The 19,309-nt window shown below is 39.0% G+C and overlaps 1 protein-coding gene and 1 long non-coding RNA gene across 2 annotated transcripts; both read right to left on the bottom strand.

Moving 5' to 3' along the window:
• Positions 1 to 1,034: 1,034 nt before the first annotated feature.
• On the bottom strand, positions 1,035 to 2,042 carry LOC120063511. The gene is made up of 4 exons (XR_005478518.1): positions 1,968 to 2,042; positions 1,641 to 1,669; positions 1,464 to 1,530; positions 1,035 to 1,069 (listed from the first exon to the last, which is right to left on the bottom strand). It is a non-coding gene; the product is annotated as an uncharacterized LOC120063511 (long non-coding RNA).
• A 5,624-nt stretch (positions 2,043 to 7,666) lies between these two features.
• LOC120021789 lies at positions 7,667 to 18,286 on the bottom strand. The gene is made up of 8 exons (XM_038965642.1): positions 18,278 to 18,286; positions 17,599 to 17,655; positions 15,080 to 15,143; positions 10,469 to 10,753; positions 9,664 to 9,975; positions 8,778 to 9,083; positions 7,979 to 8,032; positions 7,667 to 7,737 (listed from the first exon to the last, which is right to left on the bottom strand). The coding sequence occupies exons 1-8, from the start codon at positions 18,284 to 18,286 to the stop codon at positions 7,667 to 7,669; spliced, it is 1,158 nt and encodes a 385-aa protein (XP_038821570.1).
• Positions 18,287 to 19,309: the final 1,023 nt, after the last annotated feature.

The following is a 19,309-nucleotide window of genomic DNA, read 5'->3' as shown; positions in this document are numbered from 1 at the left end:
AAATACTAACACATTAACAGATATTATGGATAGGCATGTAACACAAGCCAGGTGTCTATTTGTGATACAGTGAATTACGGCAGTTCCAAGCATTTTGGGCGCCCTAAGCGAGATTTGCCCACCTCGCCGACAAAACATTTTAGTGGCCCCGCTCATGACGGCGGAGAGAAACATTTGGAGCTTTAAAGTTAATGTCCTGCAATTCTACTCATTTTGCCATGGGGCAGAGAGAACTTTGCAGTTATTAAGCAAATTTCCTGAAATTCAACACGTGGTGCCATTGTCGTTGAAATAATTAAAATTCCGTTTTAAAGCTAATTTACTGCAATTCTAAACATTTTGCCATGACTTATGCCATGTTCATTTGATATCTGAGTGAGAGTGACTAACAAAATCATTGGGGGCCCCCTGGAGGTCAGGGCCCCTGGGCAGTAATTTGGCCATTACTACAAGACTTAGATAGCTGGCGAGACTAACTGGGCCTAGCAATCTATAACATCTTAGCTGACATGGGATAATTGAGTGACTGTCAGTGACTGACATAACAAGAAAAAAAATGCTGATGCAGAACCACATTTCGAAACTGCACGTTGTGTATTCTACTATCCTACGTTTTCTTCTGGAGGGGCCTCTAGTGGCTGCTTACTGTATGTCGCTTATAAATAGAAACGGCACCGCAGTAGATGTATTAGATACTTATTTACAGTAGCATGATGTATGATAAATAAAGGACATCCTGAAATAAAGAGTATTTCTGTGAGACATACAGAGAGCCAGTGGTGTAGTTTCAGTGTGTCTGCAGAAGACTGTACAACCCATCCGGCTGGGCTGAGGTTGCTGGTCTGTCGGAGATTGAGCTGTATACGTGGTACGTATCAGACTAGAGAAAAGAAACAGACAGTTTAAGGACAGACAGTCCTTTAATTCTACAGTAATGTAAATGTAATGTAACTTAAAAGTATGTAACATCAATCTGAAACGGAGAGTCGTTCACAATCATCAAACACAGTGGGTGATTCTGAACTTACATTGTTGTTTTCAGATGACTTTCCATTTTCTTCAACAGGGCCTGTACAACACAGAGGGAGCCTGAGTGAGTGTGTGTGTGTGTGTGTGTGTGTGTGTGTGTGTGTGTGTGTGTGTGTGTGTGTGTGTGTGTGTGTGTGTGTGTGTGTGTGTGTGTGTGTGTGTGTGTGTGTGTGTGTGTGTGTGTGTGTGTGTGTGGTTGTTTGTCAATTTGCTGTACTTAATGTCCCTTCACACTTCTCCTCCTGACTCAAACCATCCTGTAGAAGTACTATTCTCTATTCTCATGCTCTAACACATTATCTTATGTATAACTTATATACATACATGATTACTGATATGACTACATCAGACCAACATACACGCCTAAACAACTTTGAGTCCTATAAAAAGCCCTACATGTTATGAATCATTGGGATTGAATTAAATAGACAAACCTAATGGTATAGATGTGGATGGTACAGAAGTGATCAGGCTGTAGACCCCTGCATTCTCTGAATCAGCCTGGAGGAAAGAGAGAGAGAAAGATCCTTATTTTCCCTCAGACTGTCTGTCTGTCCGTCTGAAAACCAGTATGTATCTATATCCAAGGTAATTAATTTTGCTGTACTTACATCTTCATTTGCAGATTGCTTCACAGGACCTGCACCTCACAGAGAGACAAAGACACAAGTAAGAGGTAGTTTTTTTCTTGGGGGGGGGGGGGGGGGGGTCAGGAGAAGTGAAAATAACAGGGTTTGATGTCCCTTCACACTTCCCCTCCTGACTCAAACCACCCTGGAGACTTACAGCTCTGTTCTCACGCTTTCAAGATGCTCTGACTAAAAAATGTAAGTTAGTTTGGTTGGCATTGAGTGATTAAGTGTTATTGTGCTGAGTGTCCCAAATTCACGTCCCAGGTCAGGAAGACAGGGACAGAAGACCTTCTGTTACAAACTCACCTGAGGGCAAAAATGTGGACGGTACATAGGCGATGAGAGAATAGATCCCAGCATCCCTTGAATCCAACATGCCTGCACTGCTCATAGCTCCCATCACCAAATCATCTACAACAGAAACAAAATTAAAATGAAATTAGAATATGTGTTTGTACATGCATGTGTGTAGTTGTGTTAGTAGTGTGTACAGTGTTTGATGTATTTTGTTTGGAACATACATTGCCTGTGATCATCCTGTCTGGCTGTAGGTCTGTACAACATAAAAGTATAAGAAGGTTGTGGTAAGAACATCTCATCATGGACAATACAGAACTAAAGGTTGATACAATCTGCATCATATTCACAAGGAGAATTCTTACCTCTGAGAATTGGTTTTCTCTGAAAAACAAATTAGACTAAATGAATGATATTGAATATAGCCTACACTACACAATATCACCAAAAGGAGTTGAAAGATTAACCCATGTCAAAGGCACTTATATTAATATGAGAAAGGAAAATGTTTGCAAATTATTTGTTATGCAGAATCGGAAAGTACTCACTGGTCCTCCTGCAGAGATAGACAGCTGTCAATCCCATCAGGAACACGCCCACTCCAGAAGACATACCCACTGCTGCCTGCCATAATTGCACCGCTGTTTGGTGACATGATGTCATCAGAAGAGGTCATTAGCTCTTAATCCAAATGTAAATACTTCAATGGTAGACAGGTGTTAGAATAACACTTTATTATTAGTCTTTGTAAATGTTTCTGTTTTCATATATGTGAGAAAAGACAGCAAGTCAGCTAAGCGTTTTACATTTGAGTCTGTGAAGGAAAATGTAATGTTTGTGCTTTTCTAATAACCAATTGGACTGGGTTCATGCAAGTGACTGATTGATCGTGACTGGGAGGAATCCTCACTATCAGCATAAGCAATTTGGCAGTGCGCCAAGAACATTGTTTTGAAAACCGAAAGGGGTGTCTCAGTTGGTCACATGCATGAACCAAACGTTAATGATGAATGAATTATGAATAATGAATAAGCTAAATCTTGCAAATATAACTTGTCTGTTTAAGCAGTATATAAGACAACTAATGGGACTTCCCCGGCGGAGCTCCCGACCAACGTGTACTATGGTACATTAAGTTTGTTGGAACCTCTCCAACTTGTTGATAATAAAGAATTATTCATTTAATATTGACTTCAGGTGTCCCTGATGGTAATTTCCGCGACAAGTAATTTAGCAGAGTCTCTTATCCAGAGTGACTTACATTAGTGCATTCATCTTAAGATAGCTAGGTGAGGCAATAACATATCACAACCACAACAAGTACATTTTCCATCAACAAAGTAGTTATCAGCAAAGTCAGTGCTAGCAGGAAAAGACAAGTGCATTTTTGCTGTGGGATTACTAAATAAGGATACTTACCCCAAACTCCTTTTTTAATGTTTGAATTCATAACGCTGTCTGTGGAGCTTTGACTTCCTGTGCACATGCAAGATAGAGACGGTTTGTTAACAGTTAACACACATCACAACTTAGTAAACACCAATAAACCAAAACCGTGTGGCCATACTCACTTTCAGTTGGACTCTTTGGTGTGTCCGTTGTCAAAGTAGGACTAACAGTCAAATCTGGTGCAAAGCAAAGTCATTGAATCTGGTTATACAATAAGGTATCTTAATGGGATGATTTAATTAATCCAATATCAACCTCTTTTCTAGTAATTAGGCACATTTGTGATGAAAAAAGAATACAAAGACCTGGGTTTGACAAAATATGTCATTATTTTTCAGTTTTACTAACTAAAGATGACCAACACACCTGATGTAGGATTCACTGCTGTGCTAGGGGCCAAATGAGAGGTCAAACCTGGTGAGAAGAGAAATGTACATTTGTTTCATATCAAATAAAATAAAATGTTTTACAACAGGTGTTACAATACAGCCTTACCATGAAACACTTACTTTCAACAATTACATTTTTTTAAGTAAGAAAATATTAGATGTAAAAAAATATATAAATAATTAAATAAATTAAAAATTAAAACAATTAAAAGTAACACAATAAAATAACAATAACGAGGCTATATACAGGAGGGAATTCAGGTAATATGTATATGTAGGAAGGTGTAAAGTGACTATGCATAGTAAATAAACAACGAGTAGCAGCAACGTAAAAAGTAGGTGAATGCAAATAGTCTGGTTAGACATTTGATGAACTCTTTAGCAGTCTTATGGCTTGGGGGTAGAAGCTGTTAAGGAGCCTTTTGGACCTAGAATTGGCGATCCGGTACCACTTGCCATGCGGTAGCATAGAGAAAAGTTTATGACTTGGGTGACTGGAGTCTTTGACAATTTTTAGGGCCTTCCTCTGACCCCGCCTGGTATAGATGTCCTGGATGGCAGGAAGCTTGTCCCCAGTGATGTACACTAACCTCTGCGGTCGGATGCCGAGCAGTTGCCATACCAAGCGGTGATGCAATCAGTCAGGATGCTCTCGATGGTGCAGCTGTATAACTTTTTGAGAATCCCATGACAAATATTTTCAGTCTCCTGAGAGGGGATAGGCATTGTCATGCCTTCTTCACGACTGCCTTGGTGTGTTTGGACAATGATAGTTTGTTAGTGATGTGGACACCAAGGAAGTTAAAGCTCTCGAACCCGCTCCACTACAGCCCCGTCAATGTGAATGGGGGCGTGCTTGTTGTCTTGGCATCACACTGACAGGTCTCTGACCTCCTCCCTATAGGCTGTCTCATCATTGTCGGTGATCAGGCCTACCACCATTGTGTCGTAGGCAAACTTAATGATGGTGTTGGAGACGTGCATGACCAAGCACCTGTGGATGAACAGGTAGTACACGAGGGGAGTCAACACACACCTTTGACAGGCCCCTGTGTTGAGGATCAATGAGGCAGATTTTGTTGTTGCCTACCGTTACAACCTGGGGGCGGCCCATCAGGAAGTCCAGGATCCAGTTGCAGAGGGAGGATTTAAGGCCCTGGGTACTTAGCTTAGTGATGAGCTTTAAGGGGAAATATAGTGTTGAACGCTGAGCTTTAGTCAGCAAACAGCATTCTCACGTAGGTGTTCCTTTTGTCCAGGTGGGAAAAGGCAATGTTGAGACCAATAGCGATTGCGTCATTTGTGGATCTGTTGGGGCGGTATGTGAATTGTAGTGGGTTTTGGTTAATACATCCCATGCCTCAATGCCATCGGATGAATCCCAAAACATATTCCAGTCTGTGCTAGAAAAACTGTCCTGTAGCTTAGCATGCGTGTCATCTGACCACTTCCGTTATGAGCAAATCAATGGTAAGTCCTGCTTGAGTCTTTGCTTGTTAGCAGGAATCAGGAGGATAGAATTATGGTCAGATTTGCCAAATGGAGGGTGAGGGAGAGATTTGTACGCATCTCTGTGTGTGGAGTAAAGGTGGTCTAGAGATTTTTTTTCCTCTGGTTGCACATTTGACATGCTGGTAGAAATTACGTAAAATGGATTTAGGTTTTCCCGCATTAAAGTCCCCAGCTACTAGGAGCGCCGCTTCTGGATGAGCATTCTCTTGTTTGCTTATGGCCTTATACAGCTCATTGAGTGCAGTCTTCGTGCCTGCATCGGTTTATGGTGGTAAATAGACAGCTACGAAAAATATAGATAAACTCTCTTGGTAAATAGTGTGGTCTACAGCTTATCATGAGATATTCTACCTCAGGCGAGCAAGACCTCTAGACTTCCAGTTGTTTTTGACAAATAGACACAGACCACCACCCCTCGTCTTACTGGAGGTTTATTGTTCTGTCTTGCCGATGCACGGAAAACCCAGCCAACTGTATATGATCCATGTTCTCGTTCAGTCATGACTTGGTGAAACGTAAGATACGGATGGTAAACCAGGATTATCCACTTGCAGACGAATTCTCACCAAACATCATGATCTGCGGCCCCTGTATCGGAATCTCCTCTTCATGCGAATGACGGGGCTTTGGGCCTGGTCTGTGAAGAGACGTAAATCTTTCTCCTTCAATTCATTAAGAAAAAATCTTCGCCCAGCGAGTAATCGCTGTTCTGATGTCCAGAAGCTCTTTTCGGTCATAAGAGACGGTGGCAGAAACATTATGCACAAAACAAGTCACAAACAACGCAAAAAAAACACCCAGAATGGCACAATTGGTTAGGAACCCGTAAAACGGCAGCCATCCCCTCCGGGGGCCATTCATATCTAAGAAAAGTACAACAAAGTACAGTGACCGTACAAGCAGCCATGAATAAGTCTATGAGTAAACCTGTTGGAGCTTTAGTGAATTAGAGTGAACTAAACATGTCATTGTAAAGTAAGGGATACTTACTAGTTGGTCTCACTGTGATGTCAGGGGTCAAAGTAGAAGTAACAGTCGAAACTGCTGGAAAGTAATACAAGTCAATTCTGTATCTGATTACACAAATAGAAAGGTGTTCATTATTTCTGTTAGAGAACAACACAACTCAGTCAGTAGAAAGATTAAATGCTCACAATTACATAATTTAGCATATTACTGTTAAAACCCAGAACCTTAAAAGCTTATGGTGTACCATGGGATGCCCTGTTAACATCCCACATAATGCTTACATGGATATTCCCTTCATTAACTTCTAGAATGGTCTCTGCCACTTATGATTGCCTGCTGTCTGTTAAATGCTCTACATTGGGTGTCACTCTAGTATGGAACCGTGAAATGCAGGGATTGGGGCCTGACCTGAACTGGGATACCATTTGGGGAAATGTATTTGTTACCTCTAAAAACCCAGCACACCAGCTTATACATTATAAGCTTATACATAGAAGTTATGCAACACCATTAAATGTTTTAAGATGAAGCTGATTCCTACTCCAATATGTGAGAGATGCTGTATGAATACTGTTGTAACACTAATGTTTTGGGAATGTCCTGTGGTGTCCCAGTTCTGTTCACATGTTCCAAATGTCCTTACAAAAATGTGTTTCCCTGTGACGATCCACCTTTATTTTTGTTGAATGATAACTGGTTCAGAAAATAATCATTAATCCTGGGTTAACATCAGCAAAAAAGGTTATCCTTAGTGGATTACCCCTACAATCCTCTTGCCTCAAACACGGTTATTATATTTTCAAGATATTGTTCGTATAGAGCGATCAGTGGCCATGATAAACAAAGCTCGGGCAAATACAATTGAGGCATGGGATGTATTAACCAAAACTCTATCAGATATCAACACCTCTTGAACAAGCAATGGACCTACATGGTAAGGGAGTTGGAGATAGACATTTTATTTTCTGAGAATAATATAGAATATTTTTTATTGTAAACTTCACTTCCTTCCTGTAAATGTCTAATTTGTCTGAGAAAAGACAGGTAGTCAGCTAGAGATGGATGCTTACCCAGAATGCTTTCTGTGGAGCTTTGACCTCCTGGGCACATGCAAGAGAGAGACTGTTTAATAACAGGTAACACACAACACAACTTATTAAGCCACTAAACTAAAATCATGTGGACTCTTTGGTGTGTCAGTTGTCAAAGTAGAACTAGCGGTCGAACCTGGTGCAAAGCAAAGTCATTGGATCTGATTATACAAAAATTAAGGTATGAGTTGATTTAATTAATGAGATATAAACCTATTTTTTTTTAAATCAGGGGAAATTAGGAGTAAAAACCTGAGTAAAATAAATCTAGCCTATTTGTTTAGGTCCTTTCTGCTAACTAGAGAAAGATGACCAACACACCTGATGTAGGATTTACTGCAGTGCTGGGGGTCAAAGGAGAGGTCAAACCTAGTGAGAAGAGATTACACAAGAACACACGTAAATTAATTTAATATCTAAGGTCATTCAATAAGCATAAAGAGAGAAGTACACTACACATTACCTACAAATCAGATGGACTAAAAGTACACAAATCTGGACTGAAATTACAAGCAGCTATGAGTGGGTCAATTCATAAATCGGATGGAGCTTTAGTGAATTAATGGTAACAAAAATATACATGTAAATTAAAATTAGTGGGCCTACTTACTGGTAGTTGATCTCACTGGGGTGTCTGGGGTCAAAGTAGAAGTAACAGTCGAAACTAGTGGGAAGCAATATAATTACACAAGAATAAGGTATTACATAATGTTGGTCTCTTAATTTTACAGGACCGTAATCTAAACCATTGACTGTATAATTGGTATTTGCAGAGATGGTCATTTAGAGGCCCAACACACCTTCTGTAGGACTCACTGTCGTGAGTAGTAGATCTAGGACCTAAAATTAGCATTTTATTAATGATCGTATTATTGATCATCATGGTGTTGTTGGCCTTTTGAAATACCTTCATGACTTATCTATTCAAAGTGGGCAATGTAGGACTATCACATTTACTATGGACAGATTGCTTCTAGCCCTGGTAGATGATATTTCTCCTCATTATAGAGATGATAAGACCAATTCATAAGGTGATAAAGTCTTTCAGGACAGATACGGTGTTGATTGTTGTTATCAGCTTCCTAGAATAAGGTCACCATGTATCTAACAGCAGAAGCCTAACAGTGCATAGATACACTCTAAACACTGAACCAGTTCAACAAAGAATTTAAACTACACAACCTGGGACTCAACACCAGATCAGCCTGGGACCTGGCCCAGAATAAGACAGTGTGGAGATCCATATGTCAAGGTGCTGTGCTCCAAGGAGCGAGCGAAGATGAGTGAGTGATTGAGTTAGTGGGTGGGGGGGGTCAGAATGAATATAGTCATATTAAACAAATCAAGAGTAGTCAGATCATGAAGACCTGCAGCACTGATAGATTCTTACTGTATAGATAATGACTCACCTGTAAAGCTGTACCCATCACTGCGTGGTGAGAGAGAGTTTGGTCCTGAGCTCACGCTGTAGTCACAGCTCACCTCCTTACGCCTCACTAACTGTAGACTTCTAATAAGATCATTCTCGTCCACAGAGAATTGACAGAACCAGCATTTGGAATCGTTGTGTTTCTTCTTCCTGACGTGTGCTCTAAAAAGACTCTTACTCTGCTCTCCAACATACAGGTTACAGGTGGTGTCATTACTGACAGAGCCAGGAATTAAACAGGTGATGAGGTTCTCTTTCAGACTAACTGTAATATTTGGTTTCTGACCTGTTGGGAGAGGACAACGACTTAATGAACTACAAGGCACACTATTCTGCACATAACAATATATTGTAGAGCCTGCAGTCTTTCACTATGCAAGTTCAAATCATGATGGTCATAAACATGACATGGACTTATGATTTGTATAACTATTTTGAATTAACTTGGACTGTGATTTAAAAACATTAATTCAAATTAATTGATTTGTTCAAAATAAGTTAGCAATAAATTAAGCATTTGCCCAATGGGCACTGACGTCAGTTCTACACCTCGTTTTGATTTACATTTGATTGAGTTGTCAACTAATGTGAATTCAAAGTGAAATCAACAACATTTCATCCATGTCATTGGATTTAGGTTCAATGTTGGGTGAAAAAAAGACCAACATTCCCAAAATTATTTTGGCAAATCCAATACATTTCCCACGTTGATTTAATGCCATCAGAAGGAAAAAACTATTTTTTTGTTAAAAAGAGGTATAAACAATGTTTATTCAACAAGTTTTTGCCCATACTAATAAACCTGCACTTAAAAAATTTACATACAGTATATATGTATTTCATACATATTTCTGTAAGTATCTTACCTGTAATAATGTATTTATCACTGCGGGGAGACAGAGAGTGTGATCCTGTGTTCACTCTATAGTCACAGCTCACATCTCTCTCCAACTGCAGATGCCTGAACAGATCATTCTTAGTGACACGGAAGGTACAGAATAGTTTGGATAATGTTGCGTTAAATCTCCTGACCCAAGCCTCTTTGTAGGCCTGAGGCTGGTCTCCAGTGTACAGGTTACAGCTATGACCATCACTGACAGACTCAGGAAGTACACAAAGAATGGTGATGTCATGAGAAGATTCGTCATTGACACTAATGTCTGGTTTCTGCAGTTTACCTGTGAGGAGAAGACATCAATAACTGTCCATACTGTAGGTTAATGAGAATACACACCTCTTTCTGTACTAGATAACGAAAAGAGTAAGAACTAAATAGTCTGTATATGTTAGCATGACATTACATATTCCAATCTGATTACAGTGAGCCAATCAGATCAGTGTATTCATAATAATAATACTATTTTACCAAGAATAGTGATAGGCGCAGGATGACTGTGCGTTGATGGATAGTGAGTCTCTACTGTGTAAAAACATCTCAGTTTGACCTCAGCAGATAAACGTTCACCTGCCCACGAGAGCAGCTCAGCCCCCGTGAGTGACCTCGTACAGGGTGAGGGTTTAGGATCCCAATTTGTAAGTCGCTCTGGATAAGAGCGTCTGCTAAATGACTTAAATGTAAAAATGTAAATGTATTGTTGCTGATTGAATCTCAGAATATGGTGAGAAATAAAAGGAGGGTCATATTTACAATTATGTAAATAACCTGCTTACCTTCGACAGTGACCGAGACAGGATCACTGTGAGAGGATGGGTTATAACTCCCTACAGCGTAGTAGTAACATCTCACGTTGACCACAGCAGGTGAACGTTGATCTGACCACGAGAGGAGCTCAGTCCCTGTGAGTGTCTGCCGACAGGATGGTTTATAGTCTCGCTTCTCAGTGAAGAGATAACAGTGAGACACGGAGACGGATGGAGGAGTCACACAGCTCAGCTGAACTGAGTCTAGCTCTCTGATGACTGCAGGACTCACTGTCAACCTGGGAAGAGGAGGGCCTGTAAGATCAGAAGAGAGGAATATTTCAAATGTTTGACTTGTTTTGAGAAATTTACTGACAACCATTCAATTGGATTTAAATATGCATGTCTATTATAAACTCAAGTAAATCTATCAACATTTAATGTCTAAAAACATTTATCTTCATGTTAATTGAGACTAAAGGATTTTGATAATAAGGTCCATTCGTTCATATAATGATAGTATGTGAAATATATATTGTTTTAAGTAATGGCTTATTACAACATACATAAAAATATTCCAGACTGTGTTGAGGAAGATCTGAGAGGACAGAGAGAACTGAGCATTTTGTTACTGGTTTGGGAAATGTACTGTCAGCCGTTAAACATAAAACAATCACACTTAGTTTTTTCAGACCCTAGATCTTTGAGAATAATTCCCAGCGATAGTATGGGAAATAATGGGGATATAATATATTGCTTCATGCAACGGCTCTTTACAAAAGACAATAATAACGTATTTGTAGAGGACCAATTGAGCAGTACAGTGTTTGCAGTGTTTACAGCTATATATTTGTTTTACCCTGAATTTGGACAGAAGTAGGTTCACTGTATACGGATTTAAACTGCCAACCTTCAGCACTGTATTGTATTAATCATTTATCAGTCATTCCTGTTGAATTCATAGTGTCATATGGATTCGCTATCAGCTAATGTTACGTTTGAATGATAAGAATAAATACCATGATTATTATTATATTTTTCCAGGGTAACTAAAAACTCATAATTATGATACTGACCTTGGGCTTTGATGGATTGGAAGGTATCTAGAAATTATAAAATATGTTATCGTCTGACATTCTAAAAAAACAAATTCTACATGAGATACCTGAACACTTCACACAAGTTGGTAAAGTAGCATAATCTACTGTAATGCATTAATGGGGATCAAGCGATGGCCATTATTTTCTGAACAAAATGTAAAATAATGATAGAGAGAAATAAATAAGATGATTAATGGAATAAGATACAAGACACTCATCATAGTCAAGAGATTCAAAAATATCGAGAGTTCCTAAAGTAAAAGACTAAAAGAGGGGAGAGAAGAAGAGGAATATCCTGTAGAACAAACAGATGATGAAACTGTAGAAATGTAGAAATAACTCACCAAATAGGAGGATGACCAAGAACAGATGACCAGCCATATCAGGGATGAACAATGCCATTTGTCAGACAGCTACATACTGTTAGTCTGACTTCACAGTAAGGTGTGTGACTGAGTCAGAGGATTGTTTGAATAGAGAAGTAGATGTGGAGCATGTTCACTACAAAACCACAGAGAGCAGAAACCTAAACAACAGACTCATACAGCAAGCGTGAGCTAATGTTTCAGGGGTAAGGGTATCTGAACAATCAGAATAATTTATCGGTCATAATCTCTCCTCCATATGCATTTGGACAGTGAAGCCCAAAAAATATATATGGCTCTATACTCCAGTATTTTAGATTTAAGATAGAATGTTTATATAAGGCGACAGTACAGAATGTCCCCTTTATTTGAGGATATTTTCATAAAGTATTCATACCCCTTGACTTAATACACATTTTGTTGTGTTACAGCCTGAATTCAAAATGTATTAAAAAAGTATTACATCTCACACATCTACACACAATACCCCATTATGACAAAGTGAAAACATGTTTTTTGTAATTTTTGCTACATTTTTGAAAATGAAATACAGAAGTATCTCATTTCGATAAGTATTTACACCACTGAGTCAATACTTTGTAGAAGCACCTTTGGCCGCGATTACAGCTGTGAGTCTTTCTGGGTCTCTAAGTCTCTAAGAGCTTTCCACACCTGGATTATGCAACATTTCCCCATTATTCTTTTCACATTTCTTCAAGCTCTGTCCAATTGGTTGTTGATCAGTGCTAGACAACCATTTTCAGGTCTTGCCATAGATTTTCAAGTAGATTCAAGTCAAAACTGTAACTCTGCCACTCAGGAACATTCACTGTCTTCTTGGTAAGCAACTCCAGTGTATATTTAGCCTTGTGTTTTAGGTTATTATCCTGCTGAAATGTGAATTCATCTCCCAGCGTCTGGTGGAAAGCAGACTCGACCAGGTTTTCCTCTAGGACTTTGCCTGTGTTTAGCTCCATTACATTTATTTTCTATCCTGAAAAACTCCCCAGTCCCTTAATGATTACAAGTATACCCATAACAAGATGCAGCCACCACTGTGCATGAACATATGGAGAATGGTACTCAGTAATGTGTTGTATTCTATTTGCCCCAAACATACCATTTTGTATTCAGGACAAAAAGTGAATTGCTTTGGCACAATATTTGCAGTATTACTTTAGTGCCTTGTTGCAAACAGGTACAAGCTTCATTCTTTTCACTCCGTCATTTAGGTTAGTATGGTAGATTAACTACAATGTTGTTGATCCATCCTCAGTTTTCTCCTATCACAGCCATTAAACTCTGTAACTGTTTTAAAGTCACCATTGGCCTCATGGTGAAATCTATATGAGTGGGTTTTTTCCTCTCTGGCAACTAAGTTAGGAATGATGCCAGTATCTTTGTAGTGAGTGGGTATATTGATACACCATCCAATGTGTAAATAATAACTTCACCTTGCTCAAAGGGATATTCAATGTCTGCTTTTTTACCAATAAGTTTCCTTCTTTGTGAGGCATTAGACAACCTCCCTGTTTTTTTGGGTGAATCTGTGTTTGAAATTCACTACGCGACTGACCCGACTTTACAGATAATTGATGAGGTAGTCATTAAAAATCATGTTAAACACTATTATTGCACACAGAGTGAGTCCATGTAATGTATTATTCGACTTATTTTGGATTTACATAACAAAGGAATTGAATACTTATTGACACTTTTTTTTCTTTTCTTTTTTTTCAACATAATTCCACTTTGATATTATGCGGTATTGTGTGTAGGCCAGTAACAAAAAAATCTAAATTTCATACATTTTAAATTCAGGCTGTAACATAACAGAATTTGGAAAAAGTCAAGGGGTGTGAATACTTTCTGAAGGTATTGTATGTTTTACCATTTAGATATAAAAACACTTTATGTATATAGTCCCCCCAATTCAAGAAGTCATAAGTATTTGGACAAATTAATTTATAGTGTATTAAAGTAGTCAAACATTATGTATTTTGGTCCTAAATTCTTTAAACCCAGTTTGTATGCATTTGCAGTTTGTTTTGGTTGTGTTTTGGATGATGTTTTGCCCAATAGGAAATGAATTGTATCCAACTGTTATGGAAGGAGGTATCAAACAGTCAACATAATATACATAAATACAGTAGATTTAGCATTTACTAGGGAGAAGAAATAAGAAAAATGCTCAAAGGGGAGTATGCCCCGGACCCCTCCAAAAACCCCAAAATAAAAATATTAATACAGTAACAGATTTTATGGATAGACATGTAACAGAAGTCAGTTGTCCATGTGTAATACAGTAGATATATTACCTGTTAGGCAACTTATTTACAGGAACTGGATGTGTGATAAACAAAGGATATCATATGAGAAAGAATGTATTTGTGTGAGATGTGTGAGACATAGCTACAGAGAGCCAGTGGTGTAGTTTCAGTGTGCCTGCAGACTGTACAACCCATCCGGCTGGGCTGAGGTTGCTGGTCTGTCGGGGATTGAGCTGTATACGTGGTACGTATCAGACTAGAGGAAAGAAACAGATTTACTTTAGGGCTTTGAATCTACAGTAAGGTTTGTTTATGAGGATGTAACACCAATCTTAAACTGAAAGTCATGAAACACAGTGAGAGAAAGAGAGATACTTTTATCCTCTAGTCAGTCTGTCTGTGAAAACAATGCTACATATAATGTTAATAATATAACAATATAATATATTACAATGAATAGGACATTTGTGCTGTACTTACATGTTTATTTGCAAATGCCTGTGTATCCACATCAACGGGACCTGCACATCAGAGAGAGAGACAATTCCATGAGTAAGAGGTTGTGTATGTATGTATGAGTGTGTGTTTGAGGGGGGATCATGTGTATTTTACATGTCTAAATTGCATGTGTGTTACTTAGTCGAGTTTGCCCTATTGCGTTAGTAACAGCCAAACAGAAGAAGTGCAAGTAACAGGGCTTGATGTCATTTCACACTTCTCCTCCTGACTCAAACCACCCTGCAGATCTACAGCTTTATTCTCACGCTCCACAGATGCGCCGACACATTAATTTCTGTTTTAAGTGTCATATATGCGTTTTGATATGGTTGATAAGGTCAGGCCCAACGTTTAAGCATGTACAGTAGCTGTGCACTTGCAGATGGTCCCGAGTTCTGAGGGACAAACCTGAGGGCTTGAACGTGGACAGTACAGAATGGATCTGAGAATCGATTCCAGCACCTGAATCCACCTATAGTAGAGAGAAGAAGAGAGAGAAGAGATACTTTTTATCCTATACTCTAAAAACTGTCTGTCTATTCAACTCTCTAACTCGTGACATGAACGGCACCCTCTGTATCACAGGAAGTGTTTGTCAGTTTTGTGTCATTCTGAGGTCTACACATGTCCAATGCAAGATGTAGGTTATTTGATAAAACATTGTTTATACGACTAAACCAGGGGTGTCAAACATACGGCCCGCGGGCCGGAACCGGCCCCCAAGGAGGTTCGATCAGGCCCGCAGGATAATTTGAAAGTGGAAAAAATGCATAAAAGACATGGAATTAATATTTTTAATTCGCTGCAATTCATGGATTATCCGCTAAGGGGCGCACTCTTTCCATCAGAGTAGAAGACAAGCCGCATCACTGAGACAGACTGAAAACAGCAGACGGTATCAATGCGCCATCTGCTGCTTGTTACGACGTTGTTAATACCTTGGTCTCTACCTCTCCGCTACACCCTCATTAGCCAAAATGTCGTTATCCAAACGGAGAAAAGTAGATAAGGAGTGTAGAATTTTCAAAGAAAAATGGACCACGTCCTATTTATTTACAGAGATGCACGGAAAACCTTCGTGCTTGGTGTGTTTGCAACAAGTTTCGGTATTGAAGGAATATAATATTCGACGCCACTACGAGACTCATCACAGCGAAAAATATGACGGCTTGCAAGGACAACTGAGAAGAGATAAGATTAACGAATTGCTGGCGGGTCTGAGGAAACAGCAGTCAACTTTCATCCATTTTCAGTATGTATTGTATGTGTATGTATGTTTCATGTATGAAGTTTACAGATTTACAGGACAGGCGAACACTTTCTTCATTACACATTTAAAATCACTCTCCTTAGTTTGTAAGGTGTACGCAGGGATTACATTTAGATTTTATATGCGTATGTGTAAGTGGTTTAAAAATTCCTTTCTTTAAAAGTCTCATTTAATCTTAAAGTGCATTACTATATTTTTCAGTACCAATTAAAGTTTTGTGCCTTTGTACAATCAGTGGGATCAGTTGCAATGCATATTTGTGAATGATAAAAGTAAATTGCACATTTGTCTAAGGAAATATGAGGTGTTTCATGAAATGTTTTGTAAAAGGATAGTTCATTAAATTTCAATATTTTCCTAATGTTCTTGTGCTTCTTTACACCAAAACAAAGGAAAGACATGATATTTTGGTTATTTATAGCAGAGTATGGTATAATTTTAATGGTCCGGCCCACTTGACATCTCCCTAGGCCGTATGTGGCCCACGATGCGAAATGAGTTTGACACCCCTGGACTAAACTCTGTACCTACTTAGGAACACATTTACAAGGTTTAACATTAATTAATGTATTAAGAAATTATTTCTGGTGAAAAACATCTTATTTGGTAATAAATACAAATTACCATATACATCTGTAAATAGATACAGCTGTTGGCTTGATACTTTGAACATTCATATGTTGGAGCAATACTAATGTATTATTAAGGTATTGATCCTCAGATCAGACAGTCAGAGGGCAGAGGATGCTGGTGAGAGGAGTTATAGGAGGATGGTCTCATTGTAATCATTGAAATGGAATGAATAGAATGGAGTCGAACACGTAGTTTTGATGTGTTTGATTTGTTTGACTCCGTCCTATTAAATCCATTACAATCATTACAATGAGCCTGTCCTCCTATAACTCATCCCACCAGCCTCCTCTGTCAGAGGGGTATATGTGTACAGATACCACTGTAATGTAGAATATTCACCATGACTCCGCTGCTCACCGCTCCCATAGACACCAAATCATCTACAACAGAAACACAATGAAAATGGAAATACAGTGTTTGTACATGCGTGTATATAGTTCTGTAAGTTGTATGTGTGTCTATGTTGATGTATTTTGTTTGGAACATACATTGTCTGTGATCATCCTGTCTGGCTGTAGGTCTGTACAACATAAAAGTATAAGAAGGTTGTGGTAAGAACATCTCATCATGGACAATACAGAACTAAAGGTTGATACAATCTGCATCATATTCACAAGGGGAATTCTTACCTGTGAGAATAGTTTTTCTCTGAAAAACAAATGAGGCTAAATTAATTATATTGAATATAGTCTAACCTATACAATATGATCAAAATGAGATGATAAATTAACCCATGCCAAAGTCACTTACATTAATGTCAGCACGGTAAATTTGCAAATGATTTGTTATGCATAATCAAATGTACTCACTGATCCTCCTGCAGAGACAGACAGCTGTCAATCCTACCAGGAGCACGCCCACTCCAGAAGCCACTGCTGCCTGCCATAATCGCCCCACTATTTGGTGACATGATGACAACGGGAGAGGTCATTAGCTCTTGGACCACATTATTGTTCGTCTAAGAAAATGTGCACAGCTCTGTTTTCATATGTGTGAGAAAAGACAGCGAGAAAAGGATACTTACCCAGAATGCTTTCTTGACTGTTTGATTCCACATCACTTTCTGTGGAGCTTTGACCTCCTGGGCACATGCAAGAGAGAAGGACAGTTTAATAACAGAGTTATGTAAATATTTCTAAGAAGAAACAAATTGTTTTTATTAATCCTAAACCTTTGACTGAATTTACATTTGGCTGCTACTCAGGCCCAGAAGATAGGATATGCATATGTGCAGATGTGGATAGAAAACACTCTAAAGGTTCCAAAACTGTTAAAGTAATGTCTGTGGGTATAACAGAACTGATATGGCAGGTGAAAACCTGAGGAAAATCCAACCAGGAAGTACCATTATTTTGAAAGGCTGTTTTTCCATTGAAAGCCTATCCACCATACAAATACTTAGGACCCAGTTCATGAGCTCCGTGGCTTCCTCTACATGTGGCCAGTCTTTAGGCATTGTTTCAGGCTTTTACTCTGGAAAATTGGGAGATACAGCACTTTCAATCAGTGGCCAGTTGAAATTTCCATTCATCAGCCTTTCTTGTTTCTCCTTTCCTATTGACGAAGCTTTTGTCCGGTTGAAATATTATTGATTATTTATGACAAAAACAACCGGAGGATTGTTTTTAAACATCGTTTTGCATGTTTCTACTAACTTTTATTGTACTTTTTAAAAACTTTTCATCTGGAATTAGTGCACGCACCTTAAGCATTCGGATTATTGGACAAAACGTGTGAACAAAAAGGAGGTATTCGGTCATAAAGAGGGACATTATTGATCAAAACTAACATTTATTGTCTAACATGGAGACCTGGAAGTGCCACCAGATGAAGATCGTCAAAGGTAAGTGATTAATTTTAATGCTATTTCTGACTTTTCTGACACTCTCCATGGCTGGAAAATGGCTATATAGGTTTCTGTGGCTAGGTGCAGACCTAACATAATTGCAAAGGGTGCTTTCTCCGTAAAGCCTTTTTGAAATCTGACACAGCGGTTGCATTAAGGAGAAGTTTATCATTATTCGTATGTTTAAAACTTGTATCGTTTATCAATGTTTATGGTGAGTATTTCTGTAATTTGATGTGGCTCTCTGCACTTTCACCGGACATTTGTTTGAGACAATGCATTTCTGACCATAACGCACCAATGTAAACTGAGATTTTTGGATAGAAATAAGAACTTTATTGAACAAAACATACATGTATTGTGTAACATGAAGTCCTATGAGTGCCATCTGATGAAGATCATCAAAGGTTAGCGATTCATTTTAGCTCTATTTCTGCTTTTTGTGACTCCTCTCTTTGGCTGGAAAAATGGCTGTATGGTTTTCTGTGACTAGGTGCTGACCTAACATAATCGCATGGTATGCTTTCGCAGTAAACGCCATTTTTAAATCGGACACTGTTTTCTGTCCCCTACGACTACAGACACGGGGGACACGCCTGGCGCAGCTGAGAGGCTACATCCAACTCTACCACGCAGCCAGGCCGGTGAGGAGCGAGGGACAGAAGGCGACCTGCCTTTGCACACCAAACCAGCAATTGACTACCAGACCAGCCATCGACTAACGATCCCTGCTCGGGAGGAAGAGACGAACCCTGTTCGGGTAGAGCCGAACTAATCCTGCTCGGGTAGAACAGAACGAACAAACCCTGCTCGGAAGGACCTGAATGAACATTGGCCACCGATCGGGAATCAACTGCTGTGTTAGTTTGGCCCGTTGCTTCTAGTTAGC

Source organism: Salvelinus namaycush, chromosome 2, assembly GCF_016432855.1.
Source record: "Salvelinus namaycush isolate Seneca chromosome 2, SaNama_1.0, whole genome shotgun sequence".
Lineage (NCBI taxonomy): Eukaryota > Metazoa > Chordata > Actinopteri > Salmoniformes > Salmonidae > Salvelinus > Salvelinus namaycush.
This window is presented reverse-complemented; position numbering and strand designations above follow the sequence as displayed.

Excerpts from the sequence above, each read along its gene's own strand:
- LOC120021789 (XM_038965642.1), bottom strand. Across the intron at positions 10,754-15,079 it reads GTCCACGTTCAAGCCCTCAG|GCCCTCCTCTTCCCAGGTTG; the intron begins GTTTGTCCCTCA and ends CTGATCTTACAG. Across the intron at positions 9,084-9,663 it reads TGATAAATACATTATTACAG|GTCAGAAACCAAATATTACA; the intron begins GTAAGATACTTA and ends CTCTCCCAACAG.